General features: G+C 45.9%; 1 protein-coding gene across 4 annotated transcripts in view; it reads right to left on the bottom strand.

Moving 5' to 3' along the window:
- Window positions 1-25,008, bottom strand: part of LOC102934807 (tyrosine-protein phosphatase non-receptor type 11) — an 84,193-nt gene that overhangs the window by 26,595 nt on the left and 32,590 nt on the right. For 3 of the 4 annotated variants that reach the window (XM_027832388.3, XM_027832389.3, XM_037881062.2), the window contains exon 2: window positions 4,034-4,156. In XM_027832388.3, the coding sequence (XP_027688189.1) occupies window positions 4,034-4,156 (123 nt within the window). Of the gene's footprint in view, window positions 1-4,033; window positions 4,157-10,922; window positions 10,988-25,008 lie in introns of those variants that run through there. The other variant, XM_037881061.2, reaches the window with a different exon arrangement.

Raw genomic sequence — 25,008 nt, 5'->3', positions numbered from 1 at the left:
GTTACCGGATTTCCCAAATAAGTACAAAGAAGATAAAGAGGGTATCACTCCATTTCCAGCCCGACACAGAGTAATTGCTGCAGGGACAGAAGCAAATAATCCAGGCTGCATAGAGTGAGAGGAAAACGTGGGAAGAGACATTCAAGGGATGGGGACAGAGGCTGCTGCATCTTTTGTGGGAGGGCTTCTGAGGAAGAGACTTACCTGGAGATCCATGAACATGTGGATCACTCAGTCTGGGGGCTGGTCAGCCAGAGCTACAGCTAACCTCTCTCCTCGGCCCACGTCCCCTCTCTCACGAAGGGAGCTTCCTTTTCCCATATTCTTGGAGAAGCTGAAGGTGGAAGGCTAGCTTGCTGTTTGAAGAGGTACTTTCTGCTCCTGACCTTTCAGACACGTTTGGTTCTTTGAAGAACAAGGTGGGCAACATGACTGGTTGGAATTCAGATAACCTAATGCTACTCATTCTGTCCACTGATCTATGCTTTATAGTTCCAATTCCGGAAAACACAGACTTGCATGGCGTCAGTTTCAATGGGACACGAGCACGTCCAGAACTGCTTTCCTGACTCATGAAATGTGTGCAAGAGATGATACCATACATCGTGCTCATGGCCCCATGTGTGTGACAAAGGCAGCATTTGAACGCAGTCACTAGAAATGAGAAGGGGGCTCAGGCGGGAAGATTTTAGATGATAGTACATTGTCAAAGGTAAGATAATCAGGGAGAAAGATTTTTTTCCATCGCTTAAGCATCTGAAGCTTCAGATAGGACACCTGGCTTGCAAAAATCAAATGCACAAACTTAGAGGCACTTTCTTGGAAACATTTAAGCGTCACAGGCTTTGCTGATTGCATACTTTGTGTGCGAGGTTGGTTCAGAATTTCCACTGAATCAAAATGTGTCAGTGGGTTGTGGCCACACAATTGATAAATATTAAGACTTCAAGGCAAACTTCGTGTTCTGTGCTTGACACACATCTCGCCGACTGTGGGCGAGGGACATTGGACTTGGATTGAGCTACCCACAATTTGTTTTTTTAATTCAATATTTATCTTGTGGTCACACCTACCGACCACCCAGCTCAAGACTCCATTGGGCTACAAATAGTAACCAACCATCCCAGTTCCCAAAAAGTAGTGGGAAAGCACCTGTACCCTTAGCACATACAGTAACTGCCTCCCCAATGTCAAGTCATCATGGATCAGGCTAAATGGCAACACAAGGGTCTTCTTCCTTTAGAAAAATGTTCCAGGTACTCCCCTGAAATCCCAAATCACCCCTCCCCTGAAATCCCAGATCACCTCCCTTTGCTGCCTCCCTCCCCACACACCTGCAAGAACAAGGGACATATAGACTTCCTTATACAGGAGATCTGGGAAGCTTTGGCTAGCAGTGGCTATTTTGGAGGAGGTCACTGGCGTTTTAACCATTCCATCATAGCATGTGCCAGGAGCAGAACAGAAGGGGTTGCAGATTTAAGGGCAGTTTGCATCATCATCAGTGGTCGTGTTGCTCAGGGTAGTGCCGAATGGCCAGCTAAGAATGGAGCCCCGGCGAGGCACTGGAATGGCAGACGTGTGTGGGCAGAGTGCTGGAAAGGAAAGCTTGTGCAGGCAGATGCTGCTTCTCACACACTATACCTGACTCTACCGAGATGCCGTCAGCGGCTCACTTTGAAAACGGACAAAAACATTGACTCAAAAAAATAAATTAAAAGAAAAAAGGCATTAACACCACACAGACAAACCCAGTCTTATGCTTCTTCTCTCCCAGTGATCAGCTTGTTCAAGGCAGCTCTGTGTGACTAACTCTATTTTCCATTCTAATTAGAAAGACTTCCTGTCTCTTATTAACCCAACAGCTTCTGATTGCAAAGATTACCTGCAGCATAAGCAATTAAAGTCTGATGCTGAAACTGTCTACCCTGCTGAAAAGTTAACCACATTCCTTCCCATGACCCCCCACATTACTGCCCAGCTTGTTGTAGATCAGCATGAATGGGGATATTTTGGGTTCTAGCATCAGAGAGAGGAATCGGGGGGGGGGGGGGGGGGGGGGGGGGAAGGGGGGAGGGAGGAAGGGCGCTGGAGCGAGATTATATTTTTGGGAAACAAGAAGTGTGAAAACTCACTTGAAATATTCAAAACACTATTAAAACCTGCAAGTGGCTACCAAGAGTCAGGGCATTGGGGGAGGGGATACAGTACCTCCAACAAACAAGTTACGCTCACATCCTGTAACACAGCAATACCTTGCCAGATGGGGAAAAAAATATCTAACCAATATATTGCAGCATAAGGTTACTTTAAACCAAGTATATGGTAATGACTTGTAAACCTAAATTAACAGCCACTGAAAAAACTACAAACGACTAAAATAACCTCAGAGAAGATGCCTGCCTGGGGGCAGGGACACTGTTTTATTCTCGGTAAGGCTCCAGGTAGGTATGGCACAGGAGGGGTTAAAGCTACCCCTGGAACACACAAACTGCCCCTTTTAACCTCATGGACTCAGGGGGTCAACTTTATTCTTTGCATTAACGGATAGCTAATAAGACAGAAAATATCACAATGCCACTATGTGAATCCATAGTACGGTCACACCTTGAATACTGCATGCATTTCTGGTCACCTCGCAGAGAAGGGCAACAAAAATTATTAAAGGTATGGAACAGCTTCCATGTGAGCAGAGATTAAAAACCAGAGACTATTCAGCTTGGAAAAGAGATGACTAAGGGGGGGGGGGAATATTATAGAAGTCTATAAAATCATGCATGGTGTGGAGAAAGCGAAGAAGAAGAAGTGTTATTTCACATAACACAAGAAACAGGGGGTCACCGAATGATTATTAATAGGCAGCAGGTTTAAAACAAAAAGGAAGTACTTCACAGAATGCAGTCAACCTGTGGAATGTCGTGAAGGTCAAAACTATAACTGGATTAAAAAAAGAATTCGATAAATTCATGCAGGACTGGTCCACCGATGGCTATTAGCCAAGATGGTAAGAGACGGAATCCCGTGCTCTCAGTGTCTCTAGGCCTCTGACTGCCAGATGCTGGGACTGCATCACTTGATGATTGCCCTCTGCTGGTCATTCCCTTTGAAGCATTTGGCACTGGCCACTGTCAGAAGACACGAGACTGGGCTAGATGGACCTCTGGTGTGACCCAGTAGGGCCGTTCTTATGTTTATCTTCATTGTAACTTTTACATCAGTGGAGTCCCACCAGGCACAAATGGAACGTGATCCACTGTTTCCTGGAAGGCCACATTCCAAAGCCAAATCACCATACTCATACGCTTCGTTTCTGTAATGGCTTTGGGCCCAAAGGTCCCCAAAGCACTTAAGGTTATGTACACATGATTGTGCAGAAACACAGCCAACACTAGGGTTGAGGGGGTCTGCACGTCAGACAATGAGAGACACTGACCCAGTTTTCAAGGGCAAAGCCCTATTTTTAATGGAAGTTGCCTTGGGATCTTGTCCATGCAGAGCAGACAGCACCTGGGCTTTCGCAGGTCTCATTCAAAAGGCCTACACAACATGAATGTTACTCAAGTTTATCCTGGAACAATGAAGGGATCAATCAGTCCTGCCAGGATTGAATGCGGTGCTGCTCGGGTGCTGAGGGATTCAAAGCGGACACTCAGAGGACTAGCTTGTCTCTTGCACTTCAAGCCCTCAATGATCAGCATTTCCACCTGAACACAGAACCCTGCCGGTGCTCTATTAAGTATGCTCAACAGCGATCAACAAGTTGGGGGTTGTGCGCACACAGGGCCTATGATCCAAAGCTTGTGGAAGTCGGTGGAAAGACTCCCATTGGCTTGAACAAGATTGGGATCAGGCCCACGTACAGATACCTGTATGCAGCAGACAGCTGCCCCTCCCCCTCTCCCTCGCCCATTTGCATAAGCATTCATCAGGGATTTGCCCACTTAATCAAGTGTTTGCAAGAGTGCATGCCTCAAAATTAGGCCAATGCCTATAGTTGCCCAGGTGCAACCATCGCCTGCCCCCATTTTCATACCTGACGGAGAGAGTGAAGTCTCCTGGATTGCTTTTACTAGGCCGGGCCAGAAAACTCCCATGGACACCTCTCGTCAGGAGCAACTTCTCTGCTTCTATTCCATTGATGTTGGGGTGAAACCACCTACAACAAAAACGTGGGGTGTGAAAACAAATATACATTAGGTACCATCCAGTCATCAACATCTCCTCCACTGGGGTGTTCATATTGGCTTCTGTTCACTGACTCGGCCAGGTGGGAGAACTTGGGACCCACTTGAAAGTGGTGGGTCTTTCCATCCCACTCGGTTACAATTCTCACATATACAAGCTTCCCCGCCACCATCCTAGGGCCCAAGAACAGTCCTTTGCAGACATTTGCATTTCAGCAGCTCTGCCCGAACTCTTCTCCCCTCAATTAGTTTGGGTGGGATCTCAGCACGGCAGTTCCCATCCCTCTCCTCTCCCTGGAAATATATGGGTTAGTGGGGGGACGGACGGTGTTATTTGGAAGTTAGAAAGACCTAAAAAAGCATCTCTACCGTCAATAACCAGCAGGAAGCTGAAGGAAATGAACCCAAGTGCTTAGAAGAGGATAGTAGGGTTCTGAAGATTGCCCCCCTCCCCCCCCAGCCACACACACACGCTCTACCCCAGGGTGGGCCAAGCTGGGGCTCCAGAGCCCCATGCGGCTCTTCAGAAGTTAATATGCGGCTCCTTGTACAGGCACCGACTCCGGGGCTGGAGCTACAGGCTCCAACTTTCCAATGTGCCGGGGGGTGCTCACTGCTCAACCCCCGGCTCTGCCACAGGCCCTGCCCCCACTCCACCCCCGCCCCTGAGCCTGCCGTGCCCTCGCTCCTTCCCCCTCCCCTCTCCCCCCCCCCCCCAGAGCCTCCTGCATGCCATGAAACAGCTGATCGGGAGGGAGGGGGAAGGCGCTGAATGGCAGGGCTGCCGGTGGGCGGGAGGTGCTGGGAGGCTGCTGACATATTCCAGTGGCTCTTTGGCAATGTACATTGGTAAATTCTGGCTCCTTCTCAAGCGCAGGTTGGCCACCCCTTCTCTATACACTTATACCAATAGCAAGTGAAAAATTAAAACCACACTCCTATGCCACTCCCCCAGCAACAAGAGGGATTTTTCTCTTTTCCATCAGCACAAGCTGCTGTAAACGGTTCTAGGTTTAGTCCTAACTCACGGGGGCCCTATGAAAGCAATTAACAAGCAGGCCAAAAAGACTATTGCCTTCAGTCAGTTTGGCCCAACGTATGACACAGGCCCGTTTGTGGTATTTATTTAAGGGTTTGTGTGGGTGTCTTTTAAGACGGAAAAAAAAAAAAAAAAGGCAAAAAAAAAACCCCAAACCAAAATAGCACAAAGAGACCAAAAGCTCTAATGCTACCTCATAGCCATGGGTCTTAAGTCTGAAGCCCAGGATTGCACCTTCAGAGTTTTCTACTCTGATTCTGCTGCCCAAGTGGTAGCGCTTTGAGAGAGGGTAGGACCCTCCCCATCTGGGTCTGCTGCCTGATCAGGGCAGGAGGAGAGGGGGACTCTCCTGTGATTTACTAAGGCTGCACAGAGCCCTCATGAAAGAAGGGGATTTTTAAAGGAAAAAAGGCTAGTGCTAACTAGGCCAACGAGTAGGGTTGCCCCCATTGATCCCTGTTTTGAGAGAGCTGTCCCAGATGAAATGGCTGAGCGGTCCCAGCTGTTTGCACCCCAGATTCAGCAACCCTACCCGTGAGCCTAGTCTAGGCCCTGGCCAGTGAGGCGCTGTGTTTATGAACAGCATTAACCACGTGGTGGGTGGACACAAGTCACATTTAGGCCTGGGTTGGACACAAGTTTTGTCAGAGCTGCAGCGGGGACAGTGAACCCAATTTTCCAGGCCACAATAACAGTCTGATACTCTCTAGGTACAGGTGTAACTCAAGAGGCACAATTCGTGTTACAGCTGCTGTCAGGGACTGAACAGGCCAAGGAGACAGAGCTACTGTTACACCACGAGGTGGTTCCTCCAGGCCAGGGTTGAGACACATTGGCAGGACATTATGGGTGAAGCTTGTCCTGCCATCGCCTGTGCTAGGGAGCCACCGAGGGCCTAATTTTAAACACCCCTTTTAAAAAAAGTGTGAGTGTAACCCATTGGCAAGTGTGTCCCCCGCGAGGCACAACCCCCAGAGGATACTGGTTTGTTAAAGCAGCCACTTGGGAGTCTTGATTTTTAGCTCAAGCTATAGCTACTCATAATTTCAGCTCTGGAGTTCCCTGGTTCAACCCCGGGGGTATTGGCCAAGATGACAGCCATCCCACGAGCATTGCCAAGATGACAGCCATCCCACGAGCATTGCTTTAAAAAAACAAAAACAAAAACAAAAACTTAAAAAGCATGGAGAAACTAGCCGAATCCTCAGCATCAGATTATAAAGAAAGCCGAGAACACAGCAAGATCAGGGAAGCTGCTTTGATTGCTATTCTGTAATACCACCGCTGTTAGTGTATGTAGATCATAGGGAGTACCAGTGAAGAAGGGTTGGTAAAAAGGAGACTACTTACGCATAGGGGACAATGTTTCGTCATCATTTAGATTAATTTTAATTTCATCTCAGGATCAGAGTGTCAAGTCATCTACTGACCTCAATTCATGGTATCAGTCAGTACCAAAATCCCTTGATGGAGCTACAAGACACTGGTGCTTCCCCCAGCCCAGCACAAGTTAAAGCCTTGTCTATGCTAGGGCAAAGATTTTTCCGGAAGTGACCGTTTTTGGGTGCTCGGTTTGACACTCCTTAAGTGGGGCTTGATTTTCTGAACGCACCGAACCTGCTTTCTGAAAAATGAGGCCCCTTTAAAAGCATCTGAAACACATCTAAAAACTGAAGCACCCAAAATCATTGGTCGCTTTTTAATAGCTTGACCTAGAGTATTAGTACGTTAGTTAAAAGGTCTTCGTTAGCAAGCGCTAATACACCTTTAAGCAGGCAATCTGCTATAATATTCCTTGCATTCATCTTAAATAACAGCTAACTGCATAGTAATGTGAAGTGGTATTCTTTAAGGGCTTGCTGTCGCAATAGACAACAAGAGCAAATACAGAGTTAGGAACTGACCAGTCAATCACACACCTCATTTGGAACCAGAAGTACACAATCAGGCAGCAGAGACAAAAAAGCAAATACTATACACAGCACAGTACTGTGTTAAACGTAAACTAGCAAAAAAATAAAGGAAAAGTTAAAAAAAAGATTTGACAAGTTAAGGAAACGGTTTCTGTGCTTGTTTTGTTTAAATTAAGATGGTTAAAAGCAGCATTTTTCTTCTGCATAGTAACGTTTCACAGCTGTATTAAGTCAATGTTCAGTTGTAAACTTTTCAAAGAACCAGAAGGGTTTGTTCAGAGTTAAAAACGTTCCAGAGTTACAAACAATCTCCGTTCCCAAGGTGTTTATAACTCTAAAATTCTACTGCACGGCACTCAGACTCCCCTTCCAAGGACTGTGGACAATCTTGGAAGAGACCTCACTTGGGCGGAGAGATTTGCACTACTACTCTGAACAAAGTGACTCCAAAAGGCAAGACCTCATTCTCAAAATCAACCATTTAAAGTGAAATTGGGGTCTTCACAAGAGGAGCAAACCTGGGGACATTTAATAAGTTAGCGCCCTACATATAAATGAAGCCAGATAAACCTCACAAACCTCCTGTCTGGCAAGAAATCATCATCATCATCTCCACTTCACAGATGGGAAAAGTGAAGGACAGAGAAATGTCTTGCCCCATGTTTGTGTGCAAGAGACTCTCATACACAAACAAGAGAAAATTAAAATAAATGTAGCATTTGCTCTACGATTAGGGCTATTCCCCCCCCGGACTGAAACGCTCTTTTGGAAGGGGGGGGGGGAGTTATATCGTAACTGGTCCAAAAACGCAATTTGAGAACAGGACGTGGAGGGCAGAATCTGAACAGTTTTAGAACCTCGTACTTCTGCGACCGCAAGCAGCGACTCCCCTTGTGCAGAAACCAAATACTTAGTATTCTAAAAAGCTGCTACAGCCGGAACAACAAATGGCTCTAATGGAGTTTAATGGAGCTCGGGGACAAGGCAAAGTTGCGAAATGTCATGGATAATGTTTTAGCTGAGTGCTTAATGACAAAGATGGGCTGTGAGCGTTGGGCGTGAGTTTTCTTCTGTCTAGCTAAATGCATCACAGGCTACACGTCTTTACATGCATTAAACAATCCCTACCAGGGCAGACACCCATGCACCTCAATGTGTTCTGAGACCATCCTGGTATCCAGGAGATCAGCACTTCAGGGAATGCGGAGGTCAGCATTGGGATACGCGTGTGATGTGTGGTCACACTGCCAGCTTCTCATGTTTCATGAGCACACACATGCCTACAAAGGTCTCCATCCCACGATTAATATTGAAATGCTAGCAGACTCTTGGCTACAGCCATATTTTTGGCGTCACAAACCAGGGCAGCTGCATTAAGGTGGCCACTGATGGCAGGAGGAACAGTGGTGCTGCACTTGGGAATGTTCACGTGCTGGGAGTGGAGGGGGAGCTGGGAAGGGGTCTCATTGTTATGGGGGAATGACAGGATGGTGGCTCAGGGGCAGAGAGATGCCCAGTCTCCTCTAGTTTTCCAGTCTCTTCCTCCACCCCGTATCTCCTTAGCTTCCCTGGGCCCAATGCAATGCTCATTAGCATCTGTTTCTTTGGCTACTGATTCTCACTGCACTATGGCAAAGAAATGTGGGCCTTCCCATGCAGCACCCTGACCCTTGCTCACCCAAAATTTGAACAAGGCAGTCAGGAACAGCGGACGAGGCGGCACCTCAGGGGGTCAGGTTTTGGGCTTCTCAACTTGGGTGACATCTCTCAAAAGTTAAGCAGAGCCTAAAAGCCAAAATGCTTCCCTAGTCACTCCTACTGCTTGGAAAGAAGTCAATACAAACATCCATGCACACACCCTGCTGTGTTTAGTGAGCACGAAGCATGAAAACCTAGGTGGTCCTCATAAATAGAGGCAGGAAAGGCCAACTTCCGAGTTCAGTAGTGGAAGAATCTCTTCCAAACATTACTAGGTTTACAGACCCTCACTGGGTGCTAAGAGAAAAAACAAAGCCTCCCCCGCAGGTCTCTCCTTCTGAAGGCTACATGCAGAAGGGAACGACTTGCCAAGAACTGCCTTGGGATAGGTCTCTGGCCCAGAAACGCGGCAACTGGAGACTCACAGCACGAAAGCGACTGTTTCAAGTACAGATGGTTACCACAAGGGTATCCCCACTCGGTAGTTCCCTTTCCTGAATGCAAAATCTTTGTGAAGGACTCTCTGAGCATGTATGAATAGCTGTGCAAAAACTGAGGGCTCACTGGTTCAGTTCAAATGCACATTCCAAACCAAACCTTTGACAGGGCTGAAACAAATGCAGGTGACTTAATTCCCAGCTATCCACTTTTTTTTTTTTTTTGGCGGGGGGGGGGGGGGGGGCGCTTGTTTTTAATTTTCGGGTTCAAGGTTGGCCCAAGAAGAATTTGAAAGAAGTCTTGAAAGAAAGATGCTTCTAGGGAGATCCCCAGCTTAATCTGACAACACGAGAAGTTATTTTTGGGAAAAGAAACACACGCACACACACACAGATTTGCGATCCTTTGGGAAGCAATGCACAAGATAGAAGTATGACTTGCATAACATTCTTCAAGTAGGTCCATTTCTTTAATGAACACGAATTGCATAAGTGTCCCACTGTAAAATAAAACATGCGATGTAATAAATTGTTTTCACTTTTCTGGAATAGCCTTAAAAGAGACTTACTTTAAATGAAGACAGAGAGATCTAACTAACTAATCATCATTTTCGTATTTGGAGCTGAAATCTACTCCAGGCAAGCCTGCTTTTCTACAAAGAAATGGAAGATTTCCTCCATGGTTCACTGAAACCAAAAATATAAATTAAAATAAAAATAAAAATTAAGAAAAAAAACCCAAGCACTTTTCAGGAACCCAAAGATCAACAATAGAAACTGCCCCAGGAAATTTGTAAAACAAGACAGGAAATGAGACAAGTTAAACACAGCACAAGAGCCAGACTCACAGAAGGAAGTTACTCAGGCCCCTCTGGAGGGAAGAGGGCTATGAAAGCCTGATTCAGTTTGGACAGGAATTGACAGCAAGGCAGAGCTAATGCAGCGAAAGATGCTCTCTGTTTAAATGTAAAGCCAGGCTGACTAATGCTCCAGCCCTCAGTCAAAAGGAGAAAGAGGTTTGACAACCACAAAAATGCCAGAAAGCCCTCTGTGAAAACCTGGAATGACTAACCACCTGGTGAAGATGAGACAACCCAGACAACCCACATGACATATGCAACACTTTCCCTTGAGGCAACACAGCTGAGTCTCAACTGCTCTTGTGACGTCAGGATCTTACTAGCTCTTCCTCCTCCCTCGGCTGCGTCTACACTAGCCTTTTTCCTGAGGCCTTCTTCGCACTTGGGACTAGCCCCAATTCAGCTAGCCGTGGACGGCAACCTATGTAGCTGCACACGGTCTGAGCCTGAGTCTAGACAAGGGCAAACTGGAGCTTGCAAAACTGAACTAGTTGGGGCTCACCCCAGTTACAGGTAGGAGCAAGCCTTAAATTGGTACAACCCTCAGGATTTACCCTCCTCATAAATGAGGATAAACCCCAGTTAGTTCTATTGCTTCAAACCGGGGCTTAGCCTCACCGACACTAGAAATGCTACAGTGGCACCAATTGAAGACCCTGAGGCCAGGTCTATACTACAAAGTTAGATTGACATAAGCCGCCTTGTGTTCATCTATTTGGTGCACGTGTTTACACTTAAAATGTGACTCCCACTGACACAAGTTCTCCATTATGCCAACATAGTAAGCCCACCTGCCTGAGCGGCGTCCAGCCTGGTCAATGCACTGAGGTTGACCCGGCATAAATGCAGACACTGCGTTCTCTCTCTCGACCCTATCAGTCCTCCAGCAGCTGCCCCATAATGCCCAACGCTGACTGCTGTGGTCACAATTGTGAACTCCACTGCTCCGCGGTCACAGAAACCCCCAGGTGTTGCAAAGAATAGTTTTCCCCCTTTCCAAGACACCTAGTGCAGAACATTTCTTGCACCCCTAGCGATGGAAAGCAGAAGTGCTAAGACCAAGGCTGCCAGGAACAAAAAAAAAAAAAAAAAAAAAAAAACACCAAAACAACAACAACAACAAAAATGAAATTTACGTCTTGCTCAGAAGGGAAATCTGCCAGCTATATATGCTGGTTCAGCCATGCATGCACATAGCCCTCCCTTGCACACACAATCCTCCCTCAATGCACCAATCATAACATCTACCCCCATGACAGCTAGGATCACAAGCAGAAAGCTGGTAGTCATTGATAAGGGGTTGAGGAAAAAGCATCACGTTTTTTACTTCATGCTCATGAGATTCACCACAATGCATAGGAACCGGCATCACGGTTTGTGCCCCACTTAAGCCCCCGGGGTTAAAGCCTGTAGATAGGCTGCTGCTTGGCTGAATTTGAATTACACAGTTTCAGGAAGTTATGGAGGGGCCAGACAAAAGGGGGGAGGAGGGGGAGAAGAGGTCAGAAATCAGACCGTTAATTCCTAACAGCAGATGTTGAAATTCGAGACATCAATGCTCTATAACCGTTAAAACACAAGTTGTCTATTTTGACATGTGATGTTGACAAAATGGATATCCTTAAATCAAACTAAGTTCGCAAACAGCATTTTTATATTTTATTTTTTACTTCGCCTAACTGTAAATTTCAATTATAGATGGAAATATTTTGTCAGCTTGTATGTGGTGAAATCCACATTTACCAGTAAAAATCTACTCCTTCCAAGCCTACCTACAGGGAAATTTGGGGTTGAACGTAAGCTGCTAACAAGTTAAAAGCAGAGTTGCCATGTTTTCACAGGTTAGCTGACTCAAGTTAAAATAACTAAGTTAAAAACATACATTATGTCTTTGCTGAAAAAAAATACGAATTCTGGCGCTAACAAAAGACCGAAAAACTTATATATTATTGCCACAACACAGCTCAATAAAAGTAAGTTTTAAGTCAGCAAGCGCTCATCTGGAGGGAGGAGAAAAAACCGGTCAACCCTTGTTTCAAAAAGTTTAAAAGACTACACCGGCCATAAAAACACCTCCCAGACCATTTTCAAATTTCCTGAAACTAAATCATCAAAAACCACATCATCCACAAACAGACTGAGGCTCAAGAATTAGTTTTCATCTCTATATTATAAACTGAGTGAATCTGGACATTGGACCTGGAACTTTGTGGGATGAGCCAAAGACAAACTTCACCCGAAAATAATTGAGGGGTGGGTGTTTGGATTGGACCCTGCTTTAAAAACAAAAAAAACAAACTGACAAAGCTTTTTATTTATTTATTTATTTTAAAATAGCCCTGTTAATGTCTGGAGACCATGGTGGAATAGCTGGATATTCTAAACGGTTTCCAAGAACCAATGTTATTTAAAAATCTATTTTGCAAAAAAAGTGAACTTGGAAAACAGTATGTATCCAGGTTGAAGTCTCCAAAGCTGCTCAAGGGGGTTTAGATGCCCATTTCCCATTAAAACGGAATTTAAAATCCCACTCTTCTATTTGAACTTGCCTACAAATGGTGGTGTTTGCAGTTTTGTTGCAGCTGTTTGGGTCCCAGGCCATGACAGAAACAAGGTGAGTGAGGGAACATTTTATTCGATCAACTTATTCTGGTGCAAGCAACAAGCTTTTGAGCTTCGAAGAGCAGTTCCTCAGGTCCGGAGAAGGTCACCAAAGTGTCCAAGCTAAACACAAGGTGGGACAGATTATTAAGCATAAGGGATTCACACGTGCTGTAGGAGACCACTTAAAATGAAGCGTGGATTAAGGGTTAGCAGGCAGGAGGGTGTGTTACAAATTGTAATGAGCCATAAAAACAGCATCTGCCCACTTCATTTCACATGGTTTTACCTCACACGGCCTTGTCTCTCACACAAGGCCTACACATGGCTTACACTCAGAACAGAGTTTAAGAGGGACAAACTTTGTGTGCACCCTTCCAGACGTGATTTGCACTAAGATAAGAAGTTCCCTCTGGGTCTCCCAGTGTAAGTGCTGTCTTGTCGGGCCTGTTCCTTTGAGGAACTAAGCGCATCCTGTAAAGGGCTGAGCACCCTCAGTTTCTGTTGACCTCAACTGGGCAATGAAGGCACTCTTTTGCAGGGCTTGTCTACATCTGAAAGTGAATGTGGATTATGGTAGAGTGTGAATTTAAAGCTCGATAGCTGTTCCTAATAACTCCACATGTGGACACTTATTCCAGAAGAAAAATGCCTTGGCCCCACTGGGTTAAGCTTACTGGGAACAAAGCACTCGTTAGGCAATTCTACATATAGAAAAGCCTTTAGGCCTTGTCTAGGCAGAGAAGTTGAACCATTAGAGTCTCGTTTACACGCAAGTTAGGTCAGAGCTATGTTAAAAAAACAAAAACAAAAAACAAAAAAAAAAAATCACACCCCAACCAAGGTAGCTATGCTGGCCTAACCCACAGTACAGATGCAGCTATATTGACAGAAGAATGCTTCTGTCAACCTAGCTACCATTGCTCAGGGAGGTGAAGTTCCCACACCAACAGAAAAACCCCTTCCCTCGGCGGAGGCTGCATCTACATTTCAGGGTTATGCCAGCATAGCTATACAACACTGCTAAGATGGCAGAGTCTCTGGAGCGCACACGTACTCTACAACCTTCCTTAAGTCAGTGGGAATTCTATTATGCCCACATGCGTGCATACACATGTCTTTCCCATCAAATTTCCACCAGGTCAGTATAGTGCCCAAAATCGCTGGTACTTTCCAAATGAGAAAATAAAATTAATATCCCACAGACCTCAAGTTACCAGCAACTGCCCATCTCCGAAAAGCCACCAAGTTGGAAAGGGAAGAACAGAGTTTCAAGAAATCATTCAGGAACCAGCTAAAAGCCAAAGGCAGGAGTGGAAGCATTGAGAACTCCAGTATTGTCAGCCCCAAGTATTCAAAGATTTGTGAGTTGGGCCCCAATAATCAATCATGGGGGTTTTTAAACAATAAATGCTGGGTTCTTTTTATTTCCTCCCTGTGTTTTGAGTCTTTAGGTCACATTTTCTATCTTTTTTCCACAACTACAAGGGCTTGAAACTTCCCCGCTCCACACACACAATGAAAGCAGAGATTCTCAAGTAATCGACTCCAGCAGCTGGGGCTTTAATATCAAATATTGCAAGACAAGGGATTAAAAAAAAATCCCCATCACGTCAGGTGGCAACACTAATCAGTGTGGGAGAGCAAATAAGCAAGATGTTCGGGAAACAGAAGTCATCGTGAGTCCACAACGCAGAGCCGCATGGAGGTCGTGTGTCATAGTTTGGTGTTTAAGACCTCTTGCAAAAAGATTTGTTGATACGGAGATGGAAATAAGCAAACAGTTTAATTCAGTATCATTTAGGAAGGCGTGTGATGTGTGGGTGTCACACTGTTTTAGTATATTAAAGCTTAGTGTTTTAACAAAGCTGGGCATTGACTGTACAGTAAATGCTGCGTTTGCTTTGAGATGTTTCCGTATATGTAGATTAGTTGTTTCTCTTAATAGTACGGTAATAGCGGTTCTACATAAAAGCATGCATGAATATAAAACATTTCCTAAACCTGATAAGACAACCTGCCTCCTTTGCTCTTTCTAGTCTGGTTCAATTCAAATCCCTGTCAGGAGAATAATTATACCAACCCTTAAAGGGAATGTGTGAAATAAAAGCATCCAGCAAATAGAGTCAGTTTTACATACAGGTAAATATTTTCATTTTCCCAAAGCAATCAGCATCCAGACAGCTAACCATTCCACTGCACATCACTTAAAGCATCCTTTAGGGAACAAGTCTTACAGAACTTAAGGGAAACTTAGAACATTTGGATTGAATTTTTAAACCGGCATCTACAGTTCTATAGCAGGGATAATGCTGCTTTATATTCCACAGGATTTGAAAGTCATTTCTATAGAACCCTGTTTGTTCTAGACTTATCAATTCTATAGGGCTTTTCCATAAGGGATACCATATACATGTATGTAGAATAATGTATTAGTTTAGGCTGGCAAGTTAGGTACTCATTTAATTTCAACAAAGTCATAGGTATGCTTGGAAGGATTCGACTTTTATTGATAAACGTTGGTAAACATTGATTTCACCGCACACACACAAACCAAGGTTCCATCAACACTCTGCCTATCTGTAAATTTTGAGTAAGCAAAATGTTGTTTGAGAACTTCTGAGAATATAATTTAAGGCTATTTACTTCGTACATTTAGACACGTGATGCTGCTGCTGTGTTTTAATGGTTATAAACCATTAATTGTTAGAATCTCAACTTCTGTCATTAAGCCATTATGGTCTGACCCCCACCTCTCTGCAGTCTGAAACATGTGCGCGCGCACACACACACGCTTCCTGCAACTGTGGAAGTTTAAATAGTGAAAAGTCAGAAAAAATGCTTAAAAACATCAATATTTTCCATCAAAGTTATTTAAAAAGATTGAATTCTGCCAACCCTAGTCCTAGACATCAAGGCGCAAAGGGCCCACCAGAGCAGACCGTCCAACCTTCTGCGTATCACAGGCCACCGACACGCCCCCAGCACCCACACACTAACTCCAAAAACCAGAATATTACAGCCCCCCGGAGACTAGACTATTATGTGCCACAGGCAGAGAATAGGCAGGAGTGAGGTGCACCAAGGCTCGAGGACGCCAGAAGCAGCTGACTATTGTTGACAAAACCGTGTACTGTAGACATGGCCTTAGTCAACCCACAAGAAAAAACTTTTTACAAGATGATTTTGAAAGAGCAAGGTGTGGCTTGCAGCCTCCCCATAATCTCCCTGCCCTCTGGTTACTAGTATAGAGGGGCACTCGAGTTTTTAAACTGTCTCACCTTCCTACCTTTGGCTCAGAGCTGGTCTTGATGACAAACAAGGAAGAACTCCCGTGGTAAGTCCACGCTAGTGCTCCCATTGGTACTAGATCAACGGTGGGAGAATTCGCAGCACTGATTATAGTTCTGTGCGACATCACTACCAAGGTCCTCTGAATCTTGCTCCAGCAGACAGCAGCGAGGGGCTGATAAATGCAGAGTTAAATATGCGCACACCACAACCACCACCACAACCCATGGTCAATTGTTTTAGACACCTTTGGGACAGTCACTAACTCCCAAGAAAGCAGGAAAGGGCAAAAACTATTTTTTTAAAAATTTTTTTACAATTCACAGTCTCAACCCAACCTTAACACTTTGTTGTTCTACAGATCTTCCCTCCCAGATATCAAAGCGCTCTACAATCTAATCAATTTCATCTCGCAGTCCACCTGCGAGGCAGGAAAGCATTATTCCTCCCCTACCCACCAGTTTTGAAGATAGGTGGGCAGAGGCACAGAAAAGCAAAGTGACTAGCTGAAGATCAAACAACAAGCCTGTGGCAAAGCCAGGGACAGAACCCAGATCTCCTCATGCTGTGGTTTTACCCCAAGACCATCTTTTAGTCAATTTCCCTTTCCAGCCTACTTTGTTAGCAGGGTTAAAGGCACATATGCCACAGCAGACAACTAGGACATTTCCTAGAGGCGAAGACTCTTATAATGACTAGCACCCTGCACTGGGCCTTTTATTTATACACAGCTAAACCTCTATAACTGCACTCATGTTAATAATCCGCCAAAATCTTTCAGACAACACACAGTCACCCTGTGGAACTCATTGCCACAAGAGGTAACAGAGGCCAAGAGCTTAGCAGGATGCAAAAAAAGGGTTGGATTAAAAAAAGGAGTATTTAAAAACACATCAGTAAGAATAAAAAAGAAAAGCAAAAAGGGAGTTTTAGAAGGGATATAAACGCTCATGCTTCAGGGCAGAAGTCACTCTCTCATGAACTGGGTCAGGATGGAAATTTCCCTGGGGACAAGTTATCCTAAAACTGCTTACTACAGGGTTCCTTCCACCTTCCTCTGACGCTGAAAGGACTAGCCATGGCTGGAGATGGGATACTGGTCTAACCTAGACCACAGGTCTAATCAGATATCTGCAGAAGCCAGTCTACTCTGGTGCATTAGGGGGCTGCTTCAGATGCCCAGGTGCGCACATGTTTCCAACTGCTAGCTGCACCCCGTAACCAGCGGCAGACTTTCCATCAGCCCGGTGACAAGAACTGTACAGATATTTTCCATGTAGTTTTGAAGTAGCTGGTTAGAGTGTACACTCAAAGGGACTTCCCCAGAGAAGCACTGCTCAGTTACATGATGAGTCACTCCCGGGCAAAATGCTTCACGCTGAACCTTCTCCTCCCTCCCCATCTATATATGGTCAAGAAAAGGGCTGCGTTAAACCCTTCCCGCTGCCAGTCCACAATGCGTGGCTTAGCAATGGTGGTGTCCAACAGAATGGGATAAAGGAGGTTAAAACATGAGTAATGTGATTTAGTCATAACGAGCATCAAATAGCATTGAAAAAGCAGGAGTCCTATTTGCCTTTTGGTCCTTTAACAGCAGCGATTGCGTTCACACCAACACTAGACATTTAAATAAAGAAATACCCGGCTTTTCTATAGCGCTTTTCATCAGTACATCTCAACATGCCTCTTAAAAGGTGGTCAGTATCTTTCTTGATCCTCATTAGAGCCCTGCAAACCAACCTCAACTCGACTCCAGGTGTCGCGTCCAGGCTGGGCTGGCTTTCCTCCTCAGGCCAGCGGGCATGGCTGCGTGTCCCACTCCTGCGAGCTACCACCATCTTGCTGCATGCGGTCCTGAATGAACATATCTGCCGAGGGATGGCAGCCTCTCTCACCCCGCAGAACACTGCATGGGGCGGGGACGCAGGAGCGGAGCACACAGCCACACCAACCCTGGGTGGGTAGAGAGACGACAGCGACTCAGGGTCAGCGGGGAGGGGTCAGGCTCAAAAAACAATATAACTCTCTCAGGCTTGGGTCCGGGTCAGGACTTTCAAAAAAAATTAAAAAAAAAAAAAATCAAGCCTGAGCAGACCACTTGTAAAATGAGGATTAATGGGGAAACTGAGGCACAGAGGGGTGAAGCAACTTGCCCAAGGTCACCCAACAGGCCAGTGGCAGAGCTGGGAATAGTACCCAGGTCTCCTAAGACCCAGTAGTCCAGTGCCTCTATCCATCAGGCAATACTCCCTCCCCCTTTTTTCTAGAAGTGAATTGCATCCTTCTCTTAGTGAAAAGATGAGCTCACCCATCAATTGGTTCTCTGCTTCTAATGCACTCGTCACCCTGATAGCTCAGTATCACGTTCCACAAACCTAGCTGCCAGCCTTAGATTAGTCCCTTGGTGGGTTCTTCCCTCTTTTTTTCTTTTTTTTAAATCAGATGCTCTAATGTTTCCTATTGATCATTTCATGTATTTTACATGTGCCTGATCAGAGTCTAGTAGGGTGCCTAACTCCCTTAGGCCCCTTATTTTTGAAGGGGTGAACCGGGGAGTGGAGAAGCGTAGGGCGTGCTCCTCAAACCCCTAGTTTGGCTCAGCATGGGGTGGGAAGCGGGAGGGTTTGGCTGTGAAAACTGCCAGAGCCTTTCAAAAAGGCTCTCAAAACAAGCTGCACATCAGCTGAAAAAAATAAATAAATAAAATAAACCACCACCCTCCTCCTTCCCAGAGATACAGCCAAAAGTACATAAAACAGGAAAAACTGAAGTGAGGGCAACATGCTGTATTAAGAGCCCAACCCACTCATTTAGGGAAGCCGAGACGAGACAGCAAACAACTGAAAGGGGAGGTTGATCCCCAAGCCAGTGGAGTTCCTCTGGATTGACCAATCACAACTGGAGCCTTGTCTGTTTGGTGGGGAGGTTTTTCCACCATGGAACTGCACTGCTGCAGCTTATCCCAGTTTGAATCCAGGATAAGCCACTCCAGGTGCCCCCTTTAAAAAAAAAAAACAAAACCCCAAAAAACCTCCCAAAACCCACAGTAGTGCAACACATCTACACTAGGGCTTTGCACGGGTGCAGTTATACTAGTGCAAACATCACCAGGGTGGAGAAGTCTTGAGAATCAAATTTGGTTCATAGTAAACAGCTTGCATAGATTTGGGCAGATTTTTCACACACCTCCTACTTAATTGGAGCATAGAAGTGTTATGGAAAGCTAATACAACTTGCTTTCTTAAGTCACTCGGGCACGTTTGAAAAACACCGCCCTTTGCATTACATGGCAGTTACGGAACTCAGCTCCCTACCTCTAGGGATACTTCTCATTTCTCTAGCCCCTTCCACAGAGGGCCTCAAAGTGCTTTACAAACCATAGCAGAGTCAAGCTCACAACTTCACTTTACAGTGGGGAAACTGAGGCACGGGTGGTTAAAGGGTTGCATTTCAAAGGTTCTGAACTCTCACAGCCTCATTGGCTTCAAAATTAAGTTGCACGTGCCCAGCACTTCTGAAAATAATCGGGTGCTTAGGTCTTATCTACACAGAAAACTTGCACCGAGTTCAATTAAAATTGATTATGTTGCTTTAGTTACATCAGGGCAAACCTCTGCATGGACACTGAAATCAGTTTACCCCACACCAACTTTAGTGACAAAGTAAGAGGCTTACTCAGTCACGCAGCAAGTCAGGAGGAGAGCTAGAAAAGCAGAACCCAGGAGTCCTGGCTCCTAATCTCATGTTATCCACTATATAATCATTCTTGGCTTTCTGATTCTCTTGGAAGGTCACCACCAGTTTTTACAAGAAACATTCACATGCCGCCATCGTGGCTTGACACAGTAATGGAGAGCAAGTTTATTTCACTATCAGTTGGGCTTCAGGGGGAAGCAGGCAGTAGGGGAGACCCGGCAGTTCCGTGCTGAGCAATTGCTAACATTGGAGTGGGTGAAGTCACGCGGTTATTGTTCTCTGGCCTCGTAACACCCTCAGGCTTGCGATACAGAAATCAATCACCTATTGCAGTCCCTGGGTTACTTAAGCCGCAAGCCATTAGTAAGTGTACACAGGGCATCCCAAACGCGAAGGAATCCACGAGCTTCTGCTTTCTTGAGTCAGATAATGCTAGACCATCTTTACCATTGTGGTTCCGGCTAGACACATGGCAGCAACAATCAGTAGCATCCTACAGACTCTCTTCTTCTGTATGTACGAACGTGCATTTCCACCGCCCTTAAAGGGAGGCTACAAAAATGTCCAAGTCTGAATGGTCTTAAAAGCAAGAATTTTCCACCCATCAATGTGCTTTGCTGAATTCAGTCTTGGAAACTTGCCCACCGAACTCAACCCTTCTACTCTTCTAGCTCCAGCCTCTGGCCGAGCCTCCTGCTGCTGGAGCCTTCTCCACTCTAGACCTTGCCATCTGAAACTGGCTCCACCGAGCTCTGGATCAAGCCCTTAGGGCAAAGCCCAGTGAAGGTCTTGCCACCGTCCTTCAATGGGCTTTAGATTAGGCCATAGCTCTCCAGGTCATCTGACATGACCATGGGTCCCATTCTGCTTAACCCTGCGTCTTGCCCAGCATGGGTATGAAATGCTACCTTCTACGCCCTCTTTGCAGCCATCCACATGACCACACAAGGTGCGGGACAATGAGGAATCAGGTCCCTCTGACTCTTACTATCCATCTCTGCTTATTATGTAATTCTGCAAATTGCTAGGGATCTAGCTTGAATGGAAAAGACAGTATGGAAGACAAAATAAAAGCTGCATTGCACTGCACAGTGGTGGACAGGCTACGATACAGTTAAACACAACAGAGAGGCTGTTTCTCCGGAGGTATGTTCATAAAGGACCCGTTTCAAAAGCCATTGTTCACCACCCACATGTTCCTGGCTGGTGAAGCCAGAATACTGTGGCAGGCAATGGTTTCAGAGACAGATTTTCAGAAACCGATATGTCCATAAACGTCACTCGTAAGATATGACAAGGCGGAGTGGTTTCATTTGACATCTGCTTTTCCCTTGAGATTAAGGAGGACTAATAGCTTAAGTCTTAGGTCTTCATGGGCTCCTACCACTAAATCCCAAACTTCAGTCCTCTCCCTACATCATTTGCTCAGTAGAGCCAAGCCGTCTGGACCCCAGCTAAACGCCACATGCATAAAGCGGATGCCCTAAAAGTCAAAAAGGGAATGGGTTGCATCGGCCCTTCTGGAGGGCTGCATTTCTCAATTAGGTGAAGCAGGAATAGAAAGGTATTTATACAAAAAGAGCTAAAGAGCGCTTCTTCACAGACCCTGTACAAGAACAAGTACGGCCATTCCCCTTAGGCAGTGGGCATAAATATGTAGCTTACACTAACTGGGCCAGATGCACAGCTGGTGTAAATTGCCGATTTACAATAGCTCAAGATCTGGCCCAGTGTTATGTCTGCTGAGATTCCCACTCACACCTTCAACGTTCTGCACCTCTTCCCTCCTGCTCTCCTCCTCATTCCCTTTGCTTTGATCACATCTGTCCTTTGTCCCTTTCCCCTCCCACCTGCATGCCTTCTTCCATGTTGCTTCTTCCACATGGAACAGCATCCCTCTGGTTATGCACCAAACCTTTTCCTTCAAATCTCTCCCCCGAAAAGCACGCTTCTGCATTTTCCGTGCAATGCCCACCTTCTGTCAAGTTAAACTGGAGTCTCATGCATTATTTGTGTCTGCCCTACTTCGTGTCTGAATGAGATGAGAGAAGCACATCAGGACAGGACCATGTCACCACAGGGCTGTACAACACCAAATGCATCGATGGGACCCATAATTAGCAACTTATTAGGGTTTCACATTAGTACATGGGTTATGCATGCACGCATGCAAAATTTCACGTCATTCTGGGCCCCAGAATTTCCTCACCAAATAACGCAATCTTTTGCGTGAAAACTGATTTTTGTCAGAACTGAATTCTGAGAGCTGAAATCTCTGCTTCAAAAAGAGGACCTTTCATGTACTAAAGTGGAACCTATTTAAACACCAAAAATGTTCCTATTTGAAAGTGGCAAAAAGCAGCAGAATTTCAGAGTTATTTTACCTGGAAATTGGAGCAATACAGCTAATCTGAACCAAAATACTTTTTTGTTGTTCTTTTTAAATTAAGTTGTGAATATTTCACTCAGCCCTGCAGTGGAAATAGGAAATTATACTGGAACTAAAGCTGCTGAGATGTAATGACAATCTATACACACAGCATTACACAAATATTATCTCACAATTGTACCAATAATGCTCCCTTTTAGGAAAAAAGTAACACTAATACATAATTACTGCTGTATCCCACCCAAATTAAACCCGTATTTGACAGAGTGTCATGTAATGACATCTGTGTGGGCAAACCCACAGCTTCAATAAAGTCCATCTGTGGAGATGTCATTGCAAAAGTAGGCCTAGGTGTATTGCAGTAATTTCCAGAAGCCCCAGCAGGGAGCAGGGCCCCACTCTGCGAGGCACTGTGGAGACACAGCCCAAGAGCCCCTGTTGCAAAGAATTTACCCTTTAAGTAGACAGAGAGGCACAAAGCAGTGAAGTGACATGTTCAAGGAGACACAGCAGAGCCAGGATTGGAACATCTCCCAACTCCCAGTTCAGCATCGTATCCAGCAGGTCACACTGCCTCTCTAAATCAGGCCTGGTTTCTGCTAAAACCTGCCCCCAGATGGTCCAGGCTGAACGGAAGAGCATGTAGGTTTAAGCGTAGGGTCCCGACTGAGTCTTGGAGGCCCAGCATGCTTGTGGAAAGGAGTCCTACTGACCACCCTCAGCCAACTTTGGGTCCACACACACCCATGCTCAGTAGGAAAGCCACTCTGCGGGAGACAGCTGTGTGCAGAGTTCACTTCTCTAAAGAAGGCTCTGATCTAAGAAGTGAAAAGTCAGAATCCCATCACATGGCCACCCTTTACCTCCCTGGGGAAACCCGAGATTAACAACCAGGTCATCAGCTCAAAACTAGCAAATGGCAGAGAATAAGCTAAGGAGTGGGGAGAACCCGCAAGAACAGGCTTTCCCTTTTCAGAGAGTATTTGGACTTAAAGTTTACTAATCAGAATGGCTGCCATTCACACTCCTGGCAAGTCTGGAGGGAATTGTCAAACAAACAAAGGCCACATGCTTATGCTTTCTAAGAGGATTGCTAGTTGTACACATGGTTGTGTGACATGGGCAAATAGGAATGGGGATGAGAGTGAGCTCTCTCTCATTTGTGACCTGAGCAAGGACTTATTTCAACTCACATCAAGAGATGGAAAGCGAGTGGACTGAACCACCTGGAGCATCTTTGCACTGACCAGACAGCCACACACTAGAGGGGTGGAAAGAGGAAAAAAAAAAGGGGGGTGGGGTGGAGATTATGATCTCAAGGTTAAGGCACCGGAATGGGATACAGGGAGGGAACTCACATTCCCAGGTCTGCCACAGACTCCTTTTGCCCGGTGACGATCCAGCGCAAGGAGGCCTTGATGCTTGCAGACACTAGCAGCTACTCTGAGAAATGTACCACCACCACTTGAAAATTCTCATTCACACTGAACAGCTGGGCGCTGCTGTGTGCTCAGCCCTTTAAAAAAAGCGGGTCACTTATTTAGGAGCCTAAACATAGGCACCTGCTTTGGGAAACCCTGGCTCTACCCACGCCCCTCCCCCTCGCTCCACTTTATTAATCCTTGCTATTGTAACTCTGGAGCCAGCCGTTCAAAATACGTAAGGCAGCATCCCACAGTTGGGGTGAATCAGCCCTAAAAGCAGCAGTCTTTAAATATCACACATCTACAAGCATTGTAACACAGCTGGCCTGAGCAGGGCTATGCGCAGACACCTGCAATCTAAAAGTCGTCAGTTACATTGCTAGAAATGCAGCAATTTACACGTTTTCCCCTCCCCTCCCATGTTTAATTCCTGCAGCTGGTGGGAAAGCAAAGGAAGCTTTGCCCAGCCCCACCTAGGCCCCAGTTCAGCAAAGTACTTCAGCATGCTTGTAGCCCCACTGACGTCATTAAAGTTGGGCATGAACTTAAATACTTTCCTGAATCGGAGCTCTTTTCACAGGTACTGAGAGCCTACCGCTCCCATTTACTTCCACTGGAACAGGTGAGGCTGAGCCCCCCTGGAAAAAAGAAATCAGACCCAAGTTCTTTTCTACCCCAAGTGTTAAGAGTCCTCGTGGCTACACTGATTTCCCGAGTCCCCATAATGGGAATCGTTTCAAAAAGTAGAGATTAGACTAGGTCCTAGGCAAAGCGAAGCCCAAAGCTCTCTGGAAAGCAGGTGGAATTTGCTTTCCTGCTAGACTCTGCCCTGCGCTCATATGCTGCACGCTCTGGTTCAGGGTATCACAGGGACTTCCTCCCAGCCCATCACACGCCAAGCCACAGCGCTGATGTGGACAGCCTCTTTCCAACAGTTTTCTTCCCTCCCCCAGATAAAAGCCATGAAGTGACAAGGAAGGGAAGCAGCTAAAAAAAGATGTCCTCTGCGGAGGAGGAGGACGACGACCGGCTCCAGGAACGCCGCGAACTGCATGGCACGGAGAGATATGCTGATGCACTGGGGCTTGCAAGAGCTGCTTTGCCTCCACATGCACAAAACAACAACAACTGAGAGGATGTGCACACAAACAGGTGCACGGAGGATGTGAAAATAATGAGATTTCCCATGCTTGGGAATCAGCACAGACCTGCGCCTCGCTCTCTCCCTGCCATGGGCCAGGAAGTAGCTGTGATGCACCCCGTGACCACTGCTACAGTGCCCCCTAGCTGTACGGCCTCACAGGTGTACACACGGCTGGACTCAACATGCCCCTCCCAAACGACTGGCGCCAATGTATAAGGCTTCCTGCAATGTGATGGAAGGGTGTCCATCACCCTAGTATCAAGGCAGTGTTCAGAGAGAGTTTTAGCTCAAGGAATGACCAGTCCCCATCCGGTTTTAAACCCGAATGTCTA

This window comes from Chelonia mydas, chromosome 18 (assembly GCF_015237465.2).
Source record: "Chelonia mydas isolate rCheMyd1 chromosome 18, rCheMyd1.pri.v2, whole genome shotgun sequence".
Taxonomy (NCBI): domain Eukaryota; kingdom Metazoa; phylum Chordata; order Testudines; family Cheloniidae; genus Chelonia; species Chelonia mydas.
The sequence above is the reverse complement of the archived record's forward strand: the minus strand, read 5'-3'. Positions and strand labels throughout refer to the sequence as shown.